This window comes from Sinocyclocheilus grahami, unplaced genomic scaffold, assembly GCF_001515645.1.
Source record: "Sinocyclocheilus grahami isolate Dianchi unplaced genomic scaffold, SAMN03320097.WGS_v1.1 scaffold474.1, whole genome shotgun sequence".
In the NCBI taxonomy this organism is placed as follows: domain Eukaryota; kingdom Metazoa; phylum Chordata; class Actinopteri; order Cypriniformes; family Cyprinidae; genus Sinocyclocheilus; species Sinocyclocheilus grahami.
The window spans coordinates 419,254-438,210 of NW_015505653.1; the positions used below are offsets into that span (position 1 = coordinate 419,254).

The 18,957-nt window shown below is 39.9% G+C and overlaps 1 protein-coding gene across 1 annotated transcript; it reads left to right on the forward strand.

Annotated features, from left to right (window-relative positions):
- The first annotated feature begins 359 nt into the window (after window positions 1–359).
- Window positions 360–17,726, forward strand: dazap1 (DAZ associated protein 1). Its single transcript, XM_016235780.1, has 12 exons — window positions 360–435; window positions 1,244–1,410; window positions 1,572–1,637; window positions 1,804–1,911; window positions 2,276–2,324; window positions 6,262–6,344; window positions 10,308–10,461; window positions 10,797–10,826; window positions 11,127–11,282; window positions 11,480–11,647; window positions 14,401–14,490; window positions 17,021–17,726. Exons 1-12 carry the CDS (start codon window positions 360–362, stop codon window positions 17,191–17,193), a joined length of 1,320 nt encoding a protein of 439 aa, XP_016091266.1. The 3' UTR covers window positions 17,194–17,726.
- Window positions 17,727–18,957: the final 1,231 nt, after the last annotated feature.

Sequence of the window (18,957 nt, forward strand, 5' to 3'; positions counted from 1 at the left end):
AAGTGGACTTTCTGAAGTATTTGCATACTGGACGACAACACTTTTTTTTTTGTTGCAGTTTTCATCAATATTCCAGTTAATATGTTGGTAAGATTTCTAATCAGACCAGAAGAGAAAATCATGCATGCACAGTGTGACCCAGCCTGCAGTAGTTTACATCAGCCAGGTAACTTAGATCTGTTAAACCGGCTCATGTCTGAGATGGTTTCGGAGTGGATCGGGGTTAATCGAATGTATGGTTGATTTCTGCTTATGACTCGTTAGACCGCACAGATCAGTCAGATCAGGCTTTCTCTGCCAAGGGCGAACGGGTTTTCTCCCCTTCACCTTGACTCATGTTCCTTTCTGAATGAACACAAATGCATTGTGACGCTCCCTCATCTTTGTGTTGCAGGAAGCTGTTTGTGGGTGGATTGGATTGGAGCACCACCCAGGGTGAGTGTAACTGTCGTATTAACCTTCTTATAGTTTTATACAGTAACATTAGTTGCTCTTCAATAATGCAAGTGTGAGCACTCCAAGCCTGTATCACAGCCAGTGTGCGTTTCATTAAAAATGCTGTCTTGTTTTGCACTGCTGGCTTGATGCACGCTATAATATTCTCCATAATCTTAGATTTGCTCGGCATGTTCCCAGCGTAGAAACCAGGCTGTCACTCAGGGGCTGAGCTTGCCTTTTCAGTATGTGGGTGCAAGTGAGAGAGCCGGTTAGACGCAAGCTCCAGAAATCGGAAAAAGCCTGTATCAAATGGCATGCGTAAAAGGCAATGAGGAAATCGATTGGAAAATGATCTAATATTGTTTGTGGCGTATATTGTTTTTAATGCTTTTTTTTTTTTAAATATGCTTTTCATATAATGTTATACAAGCCTTGTTTGCTGTACTTATTCCTGTCATATGATGATTTTATGTAATGTCAGTAATTGCATGTAATGTCATTCTTGCTGTGACATGTTGCCGCATACATCTGCGCTGCATTGGGCTGATGTGCATGTGTTGTTATAGAATCTGTCGGTGTGGCTCTGAAGCATGATGATCTGAAGCAGTGGTTCTCAGCTGGTGTTGCTTCAGAACCCAGATATTACATTGGTTTTTAAGGTTGAAGTTATTATATTGAATCTGGTCTCTAGTCTGGTTTGGCTCACTTCTGCCAGTTGTCAGATACCCACCAGTTAAGAAGCACAGTTCTAAATGTATCAAAAGTCCCGTTTTTGTCCTAATTATTCTTTTCTGTGTTTTGTTAGAGACGTTGCGAAACTACTTTTGTCAGTATGGAGAGGTTGTGGATTGTGTCATCATGAAAGATAAAAGCACAAATCAGTCCAGGGGCTTCGGCTTTGTGAAGTTTAAAGACCCCAACTGCGTACGGACTGTCCTGGACACCAAACCTCATAACCTGGATGGAAGAAATGTGAGGAGAATCACTGTTTTGCCCAGTTATGATAAATGCATGACATTTCATGCTCACTTAAAAACGTCTGCATCATTTGACCCCAAAATCAAGTGCTCCAATGGCATGCTGGTTTGATTTCTTCGTTTAACTAAATAAGTGTTTTCTGTTTATTCTCGCAGATCGACCCAAAGCCTTGTACGCCAAGAGGGATGCAGCCTGAGAAGACCCGGGCAAAAGACGGCTGGGTAAGAACTTGAAAATGTAAAACCACATTAAATGTGTTTTTTTTTGTGTATGTTCATTATAGTCTGAAAGCTGCAGTTGATTTAATTTTATTATTGCTTTAGTTGTCCAGTCTTTGCCTAACTCTAAAAAAAGCTAAAATATAATTTTTTTGTGTGTGTGTTTTAGAAAGGAAACAAAAGTGACAGCAATAAATCTAAGAAGATATTTGTGGGTGGAATTCCTCATAATTGCGGAGAAGCTGAACTCAGGGATTATTTCAACAGATTTGGAGTGGTGAGATGGACACAGATGCAGAAATGTACCATTTTTCTTCAATCGGGCTTTATTAATAACTAGATAAATTCCATAAAAATGTTGAAATGATGTCAGGCGATGCACAAATGAGCATAAACAGTGGCTTACGAAAGGTTACATGGTCATGTTCTTGCTTATTGATAAGTGACCTAGATGTGCGAAACCCTAAATATATCTCTTATTCATTTTACATGACATTTCATTGGTATTTTCAGCTTTAAATTCGATTTTGAATAAGGGATTTTCACACCTTTGAACCCCACTGTATGTAATGTGTTCTATATATGATGCCGTTTTTTTTATGTCGGTTTCGTCCTTCACGGTCCTGTTCTCCCTTTTGAAGGTCACAGAGGTGGTAATGATCTATGACGCAGAGAAACAGAGGCCTCGAGGTAGACACCAAACCTCATAACCTGGATGGAAGAAATGTGAGGAGAATCACTGTTTTGCCCAGTTATGATAAATGCATGACATTTCATGCTCACTTAAAAACGTCTGCATCATTTGACCCCAAAATCAAGTGCTCCAATGGCATGCTGGTTTGATTTCTTCGTTTAACTAAATAAGTGTTTTCTGTTTATTCTCGCAGATCGACCCAAAGCCTTGTACGCCAAGAGGGATGCAGCCTGAGAAGACCCGGGCAAAAGACGGCTGGGTAAGAACTTGAAAATGTAAAACCACATTAAATGTGTTTTTTTTTGTGTATGTTCATTATAGTCTGAAAGCTGCAGTTGATTTAATTTTATTATTGCTTTAGTTGTCCAGTCTTTGCCTAACTCTAAAAAAAGCTAAAATATAATTTTTTTGTGTGTGTGTTTTAGAAAGGAAACAAAAGTGACAGCAATAAATCTAAGAAGATATTTGTGGGTGGAATTCCTCATAATTGCGGAGAAGCTGAACTCAGGGATTATTTCAACAGATTTGGAGTGGTGAGATGGACACAGATGCAGAAATGTACCATTTTTCTTCAATCGGGCTTTATTAATAACTAGATAAATTCCATAAAAATGTTGAAATGATGTCAGGCGATGCACAAATGAGCATAAACAGTGGCTTACGAAAGGTTACATGGTCATGTTCTTGCTTATTGATAAGTGACCTAGATGTGCGAAACCCTAAATATATCTCTTATTCATTTTACATGACATTTCATTGGTATTTTCAGCTTTAAATTCGATTTTGAATAAGGGATTTTCACACCTTTGAACCCCACTGTATGTAATGTGTTCTATATATGATGCCGTTTTTTTTATGTCGGTTTCGTCCTTCACGGTCCTGTTCTCCCTTTTGAAGGTCACAGAGGTGGTAATGATCTATGACGCAGAGAAACAGAGGCCTCGAGGTAATCCACACATTCATATTTGCTCCCATTGAGTCTTTCTCTCACCTCGTGCACAAGGCAAACTATTCCGACCCAAAGAGAAGAGAACATCACGCAAGCAGGCCATCTGCCTTTCTCATGTGTGTGATGCTTGGATTGGTGTGTCTCAGCTCTTGCATTGTGGCAAGGCAAATCAGCAGCATCCACATGACACGCAAACATTTGCATCAAACATGCTCAGTCAGTTCAGCGTCTTGCACATCTGCTTGTGCCTTAAAGGAATAGTTCATCCAAAAATGAAAATGGTCTCTTTTTCTTTTACTCTATTCAAACCTGAATGCCGGGTTTTTTATTCTTCTGTGGAACACAAAAGGAGAAATTATGGAACTATCTTCGTGTGAGTGTTTTGTTTAATAACTGAATGTGAATGCTTGCTAGATATGTTTATTAAAAAGTACTTAAATCTTAATCTGTTCAAAAGCCTTAAAACATATAATGCTTGACTTGCGTGTTCTGCTTTTTAATAGTGTTTTTTGGAGGTTGAAAAATAGCAAGGGCCTCAACATGCCTTTAAGACCCTTTATAGCTGCATGGGCCACAAAAATCCCTGGAACATTAAACCAATTTCATCATTTAGTGTGACGATTTTTCAATAAATTCCAATTTTGTGTTCCATGGGAAAATTAAATAACAGGATAAGGAGTGTGTGAACGATCTCTGTAAAATTTCAAAACGGTGTAATGCAGTATTGCTGACACTTTTCAAATACAGTTCAATAGATCCAGTTTTTTTTTTTTTTTTATCTAGCTAGTACCTGTTTTCCATAACAGCACATATATGACCAGCTGAAAACACACTGTGGCCATGACGTGGTCCAGCTGAAGAGCTAAATGAGAAATGAAACCAATGACTGAAGAAATAAAAAAAAAACAGCTATTTAATTTTAAAATCCTGTTTTACACAGTTTACGGAAAGATTGCAGCACAACATTTACATTTTCTCAAACCATGTCCTCCATGTCTTCCAGAAAACAGAGCCGTTTCCTCTGCGTTTACTGTTTGACCTTATAATGCTTCTCGCATTTCACTCTCATTGGGGTAAACGTGGAATAGTTTGTCATGTGAACATTTGCAGTTGTCTTATTAAATTTCCTGAATCACTGAAATTCATTTATATTAACATTTAGACATTAAATAAGTTTTTTAATGAACATTTACATTTGATTGATCAACAAAATGAGTGTTTATTGCAATATAGTACATTTAAGTAAGCCCTTTCTATCTTTCTTTTTATGTCCCTGTTTTCCTTGTCAAGTGTTTGAATGCATTAACGTTTTTCCTGAGATATGTCTGTTCTTTCTTGTAGGATACAATACAGATAGTGGCACCACACAGATTAAGGCATGGTGTGAAACACACCCACGCCTGTTTCTCTGGTGTAAACATGGTTAATGCTTCAATTTGTGCCCAACTACAGGCAGTGGCTTATTGTCAGACAATTTACGCATTGCTTTCTCTTTACAAAAACTGCATAAAACAAGTGTGCCAGATGTTCACTGTTTGCGTTTTACTCTTCATAATAGAATAATTACACACTGCCTAGCTGTTAAAGTCAGGTTTGTGTTCTCAGTAGCTTTATGGATGCAGGATATCACAATGTTTTGACGGTAAAAGGGAAGGGCCAGGATGATCGACTTACCATCCAGCAACCATCTAGTGGATTGCTATTTTTTTGGATGTAATAAGTGCAAATGGGAATGAATTCAAGGAGTGCTGTGCATTAGCGTGCAGTACTTTCAGCATCGCAGAACCCTCTTCAGGAAGTTGTGTCTCTAAATTCATCTCACTTAAAGCACCAGTTGTCAAAGTATCGCTTGTGCAAATTCACTGCCTTCAAAAGTAAATTGAGTTCAGATGCTGTCCAGTGTGAACGGCACCTAAACAGGACCTACTAGATGACAGATTTGCCAGACAGCCCAACGACTAGTCAGTTTTCAGTAGTCTGTAACAGACATGAGTGCATTAAATTGACTTTTTAATGAAACCAGGCCTGATAATGAAGGGCAGGTTGAGTATATTTAGTCCTCGTTTAAACAGATGGTTCTGCTCCACATAGTGCACGAATTCTCAGATCTCTTCGGTCTCAAAGGACACGTAATCGGAATCAGGTTAGATCCCAAAGTGGAGATTCTCGCAGCCCAGTTCTGCCAGTTATCTGATCTGACGGAAACTAGTTCACACTGGTGGATCTGGTGCAGCTAAACTCAGCTGCTGCTGGAGGATTGTGCTCTGTCTTATCGCGTAAGTGACCTTGGAATCGCGCTCCGCTTCGGCAGCCCACTTTGATAGTTCTGACTACGCGACCCCTGCACGCATGGGTGCACGCGGTGGCGTCTTTTTCACTGTCCTCGAGCCCCCATGCATATCACTGAAATTGAGCATTAACCGGGCATACACCACACGAGAACCTGGGCTGCATTAAATGTTTCACAAGTATCCTTATATCCTTGTGGTGCTTTTGTTGCAGTGTTTTAATCTTTGTTCTCTCGGTTTGCCCAAAGTACTTAAGCATTTTGGGAAGCTTTGAGAAAAACCAGTAAAACCTGTAGTTGTAATGATCATTCTTGTTATGCATTGATAACTGTGGTTGCTGCTCACATTTGTTGTGTAAGATTGGGGTGGTGATGAAAGTGAGGTTCGGATGAAACTTAAAAAAATCAAACCTATAATTTGACAAATCTGATCTGAGGTTGCATAAGACCTGACTTCAGTTATCGAATGCCCTCTGTGGCTGTTAATCATTAAATATGTTCAGGGTTAAAGTATTGAAGGGAGCAAAATTATACGTAACACTTCTGTCCTTTCGGGCCTCCACCTGTGACCTTTCCTGGTGATTCGGGCCGTAATGTCATCTGAACCTCAGGTACCCCCCACCCCATCCCTCTTATGTTCTTATAGCTGTTCTGTCCCAACACCCTGCTGCTCTGTTGACTTTTGGTCGTTGGCTAGGTTTTGGATTTATTACTTTCGAGGCCGAACAATCAGTGGACCAGGCTGTCAACATGCATTTTCACGACATCATGGGCAAAAAAGTGTGTAGTTGTAGTTTTATTTTCCCCTACAACAGAAACTAAAGCTTGGGCGACCAAACATGTGTAAATAATTAGTTAGAAAATTGACGTTTCATATCTGAGGGAGTTTTTTTTTTCCATTCTCAAAAACATTATTTCTCTCCCAATCTGGGGATAGTTTACAATATATTGAGCAAAACCTTTTTTATTGTTTTGTTTACCTGACTTGTCCTATGAAAGGGTTACATTTTACACATTTGTACATACATTTCTGACCATGTTAGTCGCCCAAGGCTTGGTTCATTTGGACCGCTCCTTTAGGTGCTGTAATGCTGTATAAAAGTGACTAATTTAGGGAATTAAAATTAAGTAAACTACCAGAATATGTTGCTATTATTTTTGGATTATAAAATATTAGTATGTTTATTAGGGCTGGGCAAATTAATGCATTATTATTGCGTTAACGCATTAATTAATTAACGCCGACAATGATTTTATCACACAATAACGCAATTTTTATTATTTTGAAAGTCCGTTGCTCACTGGCTTTGAATACACATACAGACAAACCATGGGTCACAGGAGGGGTGGGATGTTGATCAGTACTGGTTTGAGATGGGCGTCATCATGCGTCTGAACCAATGAGAGCATTTGGGGTGGGCCTAACACCGTGTCTACACCGGACGCGAGCGGCGCAACAACATACTACAGAACCTGTTATAATCAGTGATGCTGTCTACACTGGATGCGGCGCGGCGCGACACGAAAAATCCCCAAGAGTAAACTGCTGCCTCGTTCTATCTATGACGTACTGACACAAAATTCTAATAATTTGCAATGGTCGCTTTGTCGCGTGACGCGTCCAGTCATTGTAGACAGACTTTAGGTGTTGCGGTGCGGCATCCAGTGTAGACAGCATCACTGATTATAATGGGTTCTATAGTATTTTGTCGCGCCGCTCGCGTCCGGTGTATGAAAAGGAGATTTTAATTTGATTACATTAATGTTTAAGTTGAGATTTACAATAAATATTTTAACTTCTACTATGTAAAGGGAATACTGCTGTAAAAAAAGCACCTTATTTGTTTAAAGTGTTTGCAAACCAAATGTTATTGCACTTTTGTTCATACAGCAGTACTTTTAAAATAAAAGTGCGCAATACAGTACTTTTGAATTAATTATTGAATTTTGCGCATAATGCGATTAATCGCAGAAAAATCATGCGATTAAAAAAAAAATGTAATCGTTGCCCAGCACTAATATTTATAAATGCTAAGAGAACCTTAAAACATTAAGTGTTTTATCAGCACTCACCTAAAGAACCGGTTGGTTTCCTTTTTTTTTTCTTCTTCTTTCTTTTATTCAGGTTATTACTGTCAGGTCACTTACTATTTGAGTTCTATATTATCCCAGAAGGCAAAGAGAAATCTCAATTAAGTGACCTCAATATTCAAATCTCCATACTGTGTCTGTTAGTCTATTCCAAATGGGCTTTGGGCGGGTAGCAAACGTCTCTGTAACGTAAGATTATTGTCTGATACCTAGGTGTATTAGTCTGTTTCGAGGGATAGCGCAAGACTGAACAAGTCGCATGACGTGTTATCTCACCTCACCAGCTCCACTTAGTAAAATATCACTCCCAGCATGACCGGTTTGAGGTTGATCTGCTTTTTGAAAATAAACCACTTGCATTTCTCACATTTTTTTTTGACTAATACCCTCATTAATGCGGAGCAATTCACAGGGGCTCGTCTCGGACTTTTTGCGTTTGGTCTCCCGAGGCATTTCCTTGCTTTGTCATGACTGCAGTGTGCTGATTTAAAGTGAAAAACCACTTCCAGCAAGTTTGTTCAAGACTCCAGAATAGCTTCGTAGTTTTTGTCCTACATTGAGTTTGCTCTCGCTCGCTGACGCTCTCCTTGACTTGGGTCCGTGTTCCTGAAGGAATCATGTACTACGGTACCTGGGCTATTGTTCTTCACATGACATTATTTCATCTGGGCTTTAAGGGGGGGTGGGGCCATACGTTATAAAATTAGAAACTGGAGCATATCAAACTGTGTACCAAATCCCAGCTCTATTGTTGGACGTGAAGACTTGCGCGAGGCCTCCCATCACTCTGAGCGGTGATGCCCGCGGGAGTGGGGGGTGGGGCCGTGTTGCTGATTCGAGGGTTGCAGACCACTCGCTCAAACTGATACCTAATTAGGTCAACAGTGAGAGAGGAGGAGAGAGACGAAAAGAGAGTCGTTACATTTATGCGGCTTTCCAACGGAAAAATATTGTCTCTTGCTCTTGATGCAAGGTGACCCCAATACTCTCCCCCTTTAGAGTCTCAGCTCTATTTCTGGATCTCCACTTTAACTGGAGTCAAACTTCCCTGTGTGTGTTTACCTACGTCTATCCATTTTTTTTATCTGAGTGGCAGGTAATAGAATGCCATTCACCTAATTGGATAATTCTATAATTAGTGGTAATTGCTAAGAGAAGCATTGCTCGGGGCTGCACGATGAATCGTATTTTATTCCTGATCATGATTTCTGCTTCTCACGATATTTGCCTGCTGGTTATTTATCCTGATAACTTTTCTTTTTAAATTGGCATTTGTGTTATCTTGTTTTGGTAACAAGCCTCAACAAGCTTTCATGGTTGCGGTTGCCAGATTCCAAGAATTTAAATCCCCCATTCAAAGCTTTTTTCTCAACTCGATACATTTTCGGCCAATTGGTTTACTTAATCTTTCCAACCTGGCAACCATGCACACACACATACACACTCTCTCTCTCTCTCTCTCTCGCTTTACATTACGGGAAAAGCACAGATAAGCTGAAAACACAGGCAAACATGCAAGTTGGATTTTAGCCATCTCTATTGAGATATTCTGCTCAAATAACAGTGTAATAGAGCCCGTCTGTTTTCTTTCAGGCAGCCGTTTGCGCTGTTTGATTGGTCTGAATCTGCGAGGAAACCATGCAAGTTGAAGTTCTCTGGATTTGTGTTTATGCGTTAAGATCTGCTTCCATCCAATCAACAACCGTTGGATTGAACCTAGTTTACGCCCTGCATTTCTTTATTTTTTGTTAATCAGTTTCACTCGAATGTACATCACAATACAGAAGAAAAGACCGGTTACTACTACCATTACATTGCAACTTTAATAGAGTCCAAAGACATATCTAGAGACCAGAATATTGTAGTCTTTGGGGTGGGATCTTTTGATCTGGGCCTATAAGCATCTGCATAGATGTGCACTAAAATCACTAAGAAAACCTCAGCAACCGTTTAGCCACACCTTGGCAACAAAACCACATCATCCTAGCATCATAAGCAAGGGCAAACACCATGCTAATTTTCTTCAGAAAATGTGGAAGTCATATTAATTTCATATTTGACACAGTATGAAGATTCCTCTCTGATTAGACTTTTGTCTCTCCATTTTTATTATCTGCATGTTAATTATTTGGTACAATTAGATTTGTCATTTAAACATCATTGACCCTTATATTTCTATTGTCGTATCTAAACTGAGGTTCTTAAGCATTAGCCAGGGGGAGGTAAGTCTTAATTTTCTATCAACAGTTTATAACTATTTAAAAGAGCTGAGATGTAAGATATGTGCAGGGACGGTGTTTCTCAGGTACGTCTGTGGTCATGAAAAATTGATGTTAGTATTCATTCTCAAGTTTAAGCAGAACCCAACCTGCTTGATCTGACCTATAGAATTTTAGTGAACTATCTGATCTATAGAGATTTAGTGAACTTAAATGTTCCTTTCTTACCCAAGTACCTCAGAAACATTGGTTAAAAAAGTTATCAAATTGAAGAGACCAAGTATATTCCATTCCATCTGGACTACGGTCATGTATTTGGCAGTAAGAGTATCTTTTCAGAGGTGAGGGCTAAAGTTTCTGATAGGTGAGTGGGGGAGGTAGGCAGTATGTAAATTTTCCTCTCGCTAGTTACGACCTCTTGTCCTTTGTGCAGGTTGAAGTGAAGAAGGCGGAGCCACGGGACAGCAAAGCTCCCGCCCCCGGTCAGCTGGGAGCCAGTCAGTGGGGGCCCCGAGCCATCTTAAGTGCAGCCAATGGCTGGGCAGCACAACCAGCTCCGAGCTGGCAGCAGAGCTACGGGCCTCAGGGTGAGTGACACGGTGGGCCAGAACGCAGCGGGAGCGTAACACGTCCCAACCTGAAAAATGATACTGAAAGCCAACTGGTATCAGTCACGCTTTGCTTTAGGTCAGCTTGCGCTGTTTGCACCATCTGGCTAAGCTACACTGGGTTTGTCTGCCATGAGAAGGGGAATGTTTTCACGTAGATCTCGCCCCCCAAAAAAAGCCTGCTCTGCCTGGCGGGAATCCAGAAATGCAACACTTTAATTGAACATGTTCTGGCTTCACCCCCATTTGACGTACAATTCTGATTCAGTTTGTAGTTTCATGGTCTGTTAGTTAAAATGTGTTTTTTGTTCCAGGTGTTTGGGTGTCTACAGGTCAACCTCTTGGTATGTTCCGTTTTATTATTACAGATTGATTTGGTTATTATATTTTGCCATCCAGAGATCTGACTAAAAGGCCAATTCATACCACGCCCGAATATACTTTATATTATGGGTGTGTTCTTCGAACCTGTCAATCAACATTAGCGTGCCGCCCAAAGACTGAATACCGCAAGGACATTAGATCTCTGCCAAAAGTGTGTGTGCATGTGTTAGACTATACAGACTATAAGCTTTCTTGAGTTTATTATAAATAGCACTACGACCCAGTGAGTTTTGACTAACTGAACCCCCTCTGTGTTTCAGGTGGGTATGGACCTCCTTTACCTGCTGGCCGTGGGGCACCCGCTCAACCTCCTTCTCCATTTAATGCATTTCTAGTTGCAGCAGCACCACCTACAGGGGGATTTGTGGCACCTCAGGGATACCCCCACCAGGGCTTTAGCACACAACCTCAGTTTGGTACTTGAAACTGTTTTATATTTTTGCAATACTAGAGTTATCATTTCTGTATATGACCCAAAGGCAAGTGATATTAAAACTGCAGTATTTTTTTAAATGAAAATATTTTGTGTATAAGGTATAAATATGGGTAAGTTGAACAACCTCAAACAAGATTGTAAGATTCCTGCATTATTTTTCTTTATTTTTCAACATAGGATATAGCTTTGGAACACCTCAAGGTGACCAGTTTGTAGCACAGGGAATGCCTCCCCCTCCCACCACGCCAGGTGCAGGGCATTTAGGTTTTGCCCCGGCGACGACTCCCTCTCAGGACCTGAGCAAAGCCGCCCCAGCACAGCCAGACTTCTCCTACAGCCAGTATGGTAAGAGTGCACTGAAACGTGGCGCCAAACCAGCGCAGATGTGCTGTAGCCCATCACAGGGGTTCTGCTTCCTGTTCACACAGCTGAACGGGCATGATGACATCACATACTCACGCTTCCACACAGACCCTCAGTCTATTTAACCTCAACCAAGGCCTCTAGATTTTTAATACACAGTCTGTGGGGGTTTATCCAGTGGTATGTGTGAATTAGATCATCCTGTACTGCAATGCTGCTTTTGACCAGATGACAGATTTCACAGGTAGATTTAACTGACTTCAGACTTTGACCAAGTATAAGACAAAGAATGCCTCTTGGTGCAGGTGCTGGAAATCTGGAGCATCCATTAGACTATAGAAAATAGAACTGACCCTTCAGAAATAGTCATAGACCACTAGTTCATAAAAGCGGTCAGAGCTAAAAGCATCTGGAGGTCAGCGAGATGTGGGACGTGGTACATTTAGCGGTGCTTGCTAAAGCTGCTATTACTGTAGCAATTATTACTACAACAAACCTCTAACCCTAAGTATTATGCCACATTTTTCATCCTGTACCATTCGTGCTACAAACCTGAATGATGCCTCCAATCATGTAGCTTCTTAAGAATAGGTGTGCAAATACTTTCCCAAGCGATTGGACATTTTTCCTGTGAGAAAGGCCCCAAAAAATGCTTGCACTTAAAGAGATTCTGTCATCATTTACTCACCCTCATGTCATTCCAAACCCTGCAGAACCCAAAAGAAGATATTCTGAAAAATGTAACCAACTAAACGGTTGGTAGAGAGGGGGAAAACTCGCTAACAACCACTCTGAACGTCTTAGCAACCACCCAAAACACCCTAGCAATATCCTGGCAATCACCCTAAACAGCCTAGCAACATCCTGGCAATCACCCTAAACAGCCTAGCAACATCCTGGCAATCACCCTAAACATCCTAGCAACCACCTAGTACACCTTAGCAACTACATACCTTAGAAACCACCAAGAATTCCCTAGCCACCACCCAGACCCCCACCTAACAACCACTAGGGACATCTTCGCACACATAGCAACTCATTTCCAACCACTCTAATTTTTGCAACTATATAACAACATAAAGCAACACCTTAATAATCATATCCTGCAATCACAACCCAGAAAACCATAGCAACCTCACAGCAAAATGTTAACAATCACTCAGAACATTCTAGCAACCGCATAGCAACATCCTAGCACCCTAGTAATATCCTAGTAACCACTCATAACCCCCAACAGTGTCCTAGCAACCTCCCAGAACACCTTTGCAACTACATAGCAACCTCCAAGAACAACCTAGCAACAGCTTTGCATCTTACTATCAGTAAATCTCATCTTTGCAAATGTATAACATCCTGGCAACCATTTAGATCACTGTACCAACCACATAGCAACATCTTAGCAACCACCCAGAACTCTTTAGCAGCCATACACTTTAGCAACAGCCGCACCGTAAAATGCTAACAACCACCCAGGATATCTTTGCAACTGTAGAGCAATGTCCAAGCAACCACTCAGAACACCTTAACAACTACATTACTTAGAAACCATCCAGAAAACCCTAGCAACCACATAACTACTCATTACCAACCACTCTAATTTTTGCAACTGTATAACAACATAACAAAACCCTAACAACATAAAACAACACCTTAAAAATCATATCCTGCAGTAACAACCCAGAAAACCATAGCAACCTCACAGCATAATGTTAACAATCACTCAGAACATTCTAGCAACCGCATAGCAACATCCTAGCACCCTAGTAATATCCTAGCAACCACTCAGAACCCCCAACTGTGCCCTAGCAACCTCCCAGAACACCTTCGCAACTACATAGCAACCTCCAAGAACAACCTAGCAACAGCTTTGCATCTTACTTTCAACAACTCTCATCTTTGCAACTGCATAACATCCTGGCAACCTCTTAGATCACCATACCAACCACATAACAACATCTTAGCAACCACCCAGAACACCTTAGCAGTCGTACACTTTAGCAGCCACCCAGATCACACTCCCAAAACACATAGCAAAGTCCTAGCAACCAAATAGTTATCATATATGTCCTAACAACCACTCAGAACATCCCAGAAACCACACAGAAAACGCTAACCATTCTTAGCAACTACCTAGCAATCATTCAGATCGCCCTAACAACCACATACTTTACCACCAACAGCTGTCTAGTATTGTTCTGGCGAGTTTTTCATGTGCAAGCACCACTCTCATTTGCTTCACAAAATGCACAGCTTTAGTTATTATGTCAGGCTCGCATTAATATCAATCTGAGAGGTAAATATGCAGCTTTACACCAGTATCAATACTGAAAATGTCAGTATTGGGCATAACAAACATAACAATGAATTTTATGCCAGACAATCAAGGATGAAGTCTTTAAGCCTGATTTAGTCCAGTCACTTTTCTTTGCCATAGATAGAGGGCTGTTAGCATGGGGTCAGGCTGTCTGTGTGGGCTGGATGTATGTATGGGTGGTCTCATCAGCCGCTGTATGTCACGCCGCTGCTTTGCTTCCATTCATCAGCACCTCGATGGCCAAGCAGCCTGCTAAACATACTCATTTAGAAAGAGCGTGGGGTCGATCCATCCACATATTCTGTCCATGAGCCCTGAGAGCAGGAGAGGGCAGCGTTCACTTGGGTAGGAGCTGTAAGGTAGTAGTTAAGTCAGACTCTCTTTGGGTCGAGTCAACCTGGTCTCCTCATCTCCCTGCTAGGCTTGGGTAACTATCCTCAGGACCCCTCTGCCTACGGACCAACGCGTCCTTCTCACACTTATGTACAGGAAGAGCAGGGATATAGCGCAGGTAGGTGAGCAACTGCATCCTACAATCACTCAAACCCAATAGAACAAACATCAGCCTGTGGACCCATAAGGCTTCACTTCTGTTTCTCATGCATCCCATGTACAATATGCATATGCCATATGCATATTCTACATCAATCTTTTCGGTTTTTCATGGGATATACTAAAGTACAGCTACATGTCATTCAGGGGGCCTCAAAAGACGCATGTTTATATGAAATAAACTCCCAAGTTTGTGTTTTCTTTTGACCTGAATCTCTCGTGAAGCACCATTAGACAATATTGTAACTCGTCTGGCTTGTAGCTGTAGTTTATTATATGAACATATTTTATATTTAAAACGTTTTATTGCAGCTACATTGACAAATTTGGACAGTTTTAATGATGAAAAATCGATTTCCTTAAAGGGATAGTTCACCCAAAAACTGAAAATTCTGTCATCATGTTTTCAAGTTGTTGTACCAAACAGTTGACGGTAGCCATTGACTTCCATAGTATTTTTTTCCATACTATGGAAGCCAACATTCTTCAAAATATCTTCTTTTGTGTTCTTTGCAACTTTAGGGAACGGCACTTTATGAAGCAGTCGCTTGAAATAAACTCCCAAGTTTGTGTTTTCTTTTGACCTGAATCTCTCGTGAAGCACCATTAGACAATATTGTAACTCGTCTGGCTTGTAGCTGTAGTTTATTATATGAACAAAACTGACGGCTTGCTTCAGACGTTCTTTTTCCAGTCGCTGCACTTACAATTTGCCAAAAGGATGATCTAATATTGTCTCTACTGGGTTTTCTGTGGATTTTGTGCCCCTCACGCAGCGTGTGACAATCACGCCTAAACAAATCTGTGCGGATTCGGCGAGTGCTGGCAATTCAATTCTTTACTTGACTCTTAAAAGTAATCCATTTCTCTTCATTTGTGTTCACGTCATAGTCTGTTTCACTTTCATCTAGAGACTTTCGAATAAATTCTCTCCGAAATGCATTTCTGCCTTGGTATTTCTGTTTTATTTTTGTCCAGACTGCTTGAAATGTGTTTTTCATGACCTATTTCTCATCATACTTTTGTTTTCAGTCGTTTTGGCCTCGTACACACTGCAAAGCTGCTTTTAAGAGTAAATTCTGTGTGTGTGCGGAATTGATGTTGTGATAACCACAGCTACAAGAAACGTGGATGCCAACAGTTCAATCTGCTTGTGTTGCCCATTTTCAACCAAAGTAATATTAGAGAAATGCATGGAAATTAGTAAACCACGGTTGTACAATTATAAAATTCGGGACTTAACTCTCATAAATCCAAAGTATACTTCAGTTTTACTGCAAATAGTTAGCGTATGTGTACAGCTGAATGCATTCCCATTAAAGGATACTCCAATTGACAATCTGTGCACACTAGAGGGTTTCGTCTTTGTCCAGTGTCTGCACTATTTCTCTGGAGAAGATATGACTGATAAAAATGTCTGTGTACTTGTTTAAACTAGAGTTGCGGATATCTGTTAACTCTTTAACAAACCGCTCATTAACACAGGTGTCTATTTTTGTATGGTATGGTATGGTTTCCAATACCAAAAAGTAGCAAATACAATCTGCTCTCAATATTTAGACCATGGATTTATGATAAGAGGTAGTTCTTATCCAAAACCTGCAGCTAAGACCAGTTATCTGCGCAACACAACCGAATCCCAGTTCCTTTACTTTTGCATGAGCGGAGCACAAATTATTTTATATACTGTGCGCCAATCACCATTGTTCTCCAGAAGTGGAATAAGATTTGTGCAAGATGCTCCTATAATGACCTTGAAGAATTCTTTTAAGAATGTGCTACTTTTAAGTTATGTATATAGGAAGTCAAACATTTAAAAACATAATTTAAAAAGACTTTGAGCGTGTTTTTCGAACATTTTATATTTAAAACGTTTTATTGCAGCTACATTGACAAATTTGGACAGTTTTAATGATGAAAAATCGATTTCCTTAAAGGGATAGTTCACCCAAAAACTGAAAATTCTGTCATCATGTTTTCAAGTTGTTGTACCAAACAGTTGACGGTAGCCATTGACTTCCATAGTATTTTTTTCCATACTATGGAAGCCAACATTCTTCAAAATATCTTCTTTTGTGTTCCGCAGAAGAAAGAAACTCGTACAGGTTTGCAACAACTTGAATGAATGATGACAGAATTTTCTTTTTTGGGTGAACTATCCCTTTAAGGAAATAGATTTTTCGTATACCATGAAAAATATAGTACACTTTTCATACAAGCAAATTAGCATAAAATAAGAAAATCACGTGCACTGTATGCATGCCCTAGCGTATGCGCAAAAACTGAAGTATACTTTGGTCTTATGAGAAGTGACGACTGTATTTAGCTGCAGTGTGTACATGGCCTTTATCTTGAGAAGTGAGAAAATCCAGCTAACGCAAAATGTTGAGGGGCTACAAGACATGTTCGGAAAGCCTAGTCGCATGTTGTGCTTCAAAGTTTACTGGTGTTTAATATCACGTCCTGTGTATTCATGTCTGTTGAGACAGGTTATGGGCAGGACCTGAGTGCTTTTGGTCATAGCTTTGCAGACCCCAGCCAGCAAACTGCCTCATACGCTGCAGCCCCCTCCGCACCCTCATCGGGAGCCCAACCGGCCCCCAGCAGCTTCGGACGAGGACAGAACCACAATGTACAGGGCTTCCACCCCTACCGGCGCTGAGCTGCTCTCCCAGCCCCAATGCAATACACATCGTCAGGGATACAGACGTTTTGAGTGCAAGAACTGGATTTGGGATGGTCTTTCTGAACATTGCAGAGCAAATAAAAGGGGTTTTATTGTGTGTAAATTGTGAACAGGGGCTCGAATCCGATAATAGGAGACCACAGTACTCTTCTATATTTTGTAGTAGGACTGAACTACTGAAGTATTTAGCAATAGATTCAGATCGTCTGGTCAAACATCAGCACAGAACAGATGCACCAGACGTCAGCGACAGGGTCTCCCAATTATTCAGCTTTGGTTATGTTAGTGGGGAAATGTTTTTATTTTCAATTTTGTGAATTTTGTTTACTCTGAGACTTTTACCATTTTATTTAAGTTTGAAATAGATTACAGATGTGTATTATACACCTAAACTGTGCAATTTTTTAAAGAATTTTGTACTAATAATATATGTGCGCTTTTCTTGTTTTTTATTTAAGGACGTAGACTTCCCTCAGGTGGCTGTTAGTGCACTTTGCACTTATGCAAAATTAGAAAAACACAAAAATGAGAGTTTATTTGAAATAAATGATTTAAAGAAACAGTGTTGTGAAAATGCTTTGAGGCGACGGTTTATTTGCTTCTGAATTGACAAAAAAGGCTTTACATTTATCTCTTCCCTTTCAAGTCAACATGAACTTGTCAAATATTTAAAAAATAGTTTTTTTAGACGGTGGGAAAAGAAGTGCAATGTCCACAGTTTTATATAGTATGTCATCATCCCAGTATTATATTACTGTAAATATATTACAGTTCACATATAACATGTCCTTCAAATTCAACATCAAGGGTTTATATGAATGTTGAAGGGAAAGTTAGTGTCTCAGGCATTTTTTTTCACTTACAATTATCTTTTTAGCTTCACTGGGTTTGCAAAATTAAGTATGAATATTCTATGTAGTCTCACAATATGAGGTCATTAAAGCTGAATACATAAAGCAATAAGCCCCGTGAAGCTGGTTTACAGTGAATTTATAACAGCTAAGGGGTGTTGTTGGGCACGAAGCGGAGTGCCTAAAACCCCCTTAGCTGTTATAAATTCACTGTAAACCACGGCTTCACGGGGCTTATTGCTTTTATAAAATGGTTATTCCATATATGTAGTAAGGTTTCACAGAATAAAACAGAGCAAATAAAGTGTAATGATATAAATAAAAACAGTATTATTCCACCAAACAAGGTAGTTCCTCAGAAACAGTTGTGGTTGCCGAGCAGAACGTGGCTCAACCAATCAGAATCAAGGACCGGAACTATCCGTTTTATAAAAGGGTTTTTTTTTTTAAACAAAGCTGTTTAAAATAGTTATAGAATAGAATGTCATGCCACAGGACAACCCTAAAAAGTCTAGGGTTGGTAAGATTTTTAAAAACGTTTTTGTAAGTCTCTAATGCTCACATTATTTGATCAAAAATGTTGTCTACGGTGCCATACACATTTTTTTCCCACTCAATTATGTCGTAATAACGAGATGTTTTCTCGTTAAAACAACATATTTTCTCATAAAAACGAGATATGTCGTTAATACGACAATTATCTCGTTAAAACGACATATTTTCTCGTAAAAACGAGATGTTATGTTGTAAAAACGATGTAATTATCTCGTTAAAACGACATATTTTCTCCTTAAAACTACACATTTTTTCTCGCAATAACGACATATGTCACAAAAACTATATGTTTTCCCGATTATTATAGATATATGGTAGGCCTATATGTGAGCGA

Coding starts and splice junctions, on each gene's coding strand:
- dazap1 (XM_016235780.1), top strand. CDS start 360: ATGCATTGTGACGCTCCCTCATCTTTGTGTTGCAGGAAGCTGTTTGTG. Junction 2,325..6,261: donor AGAGAAACAGAGGCCTCGAG/GTAGACACCAAA, acceptor GTCGTTGGCTAG/GTTTTGGATTTATTACTTTC. Junction 11,648..14,400: donor CTTCTCCTACAGCCAGTATG/GTAAGAGTGCAC, acceptor TCTCCCTGCTAG/GCTTGGGTAACTATCCTCAG.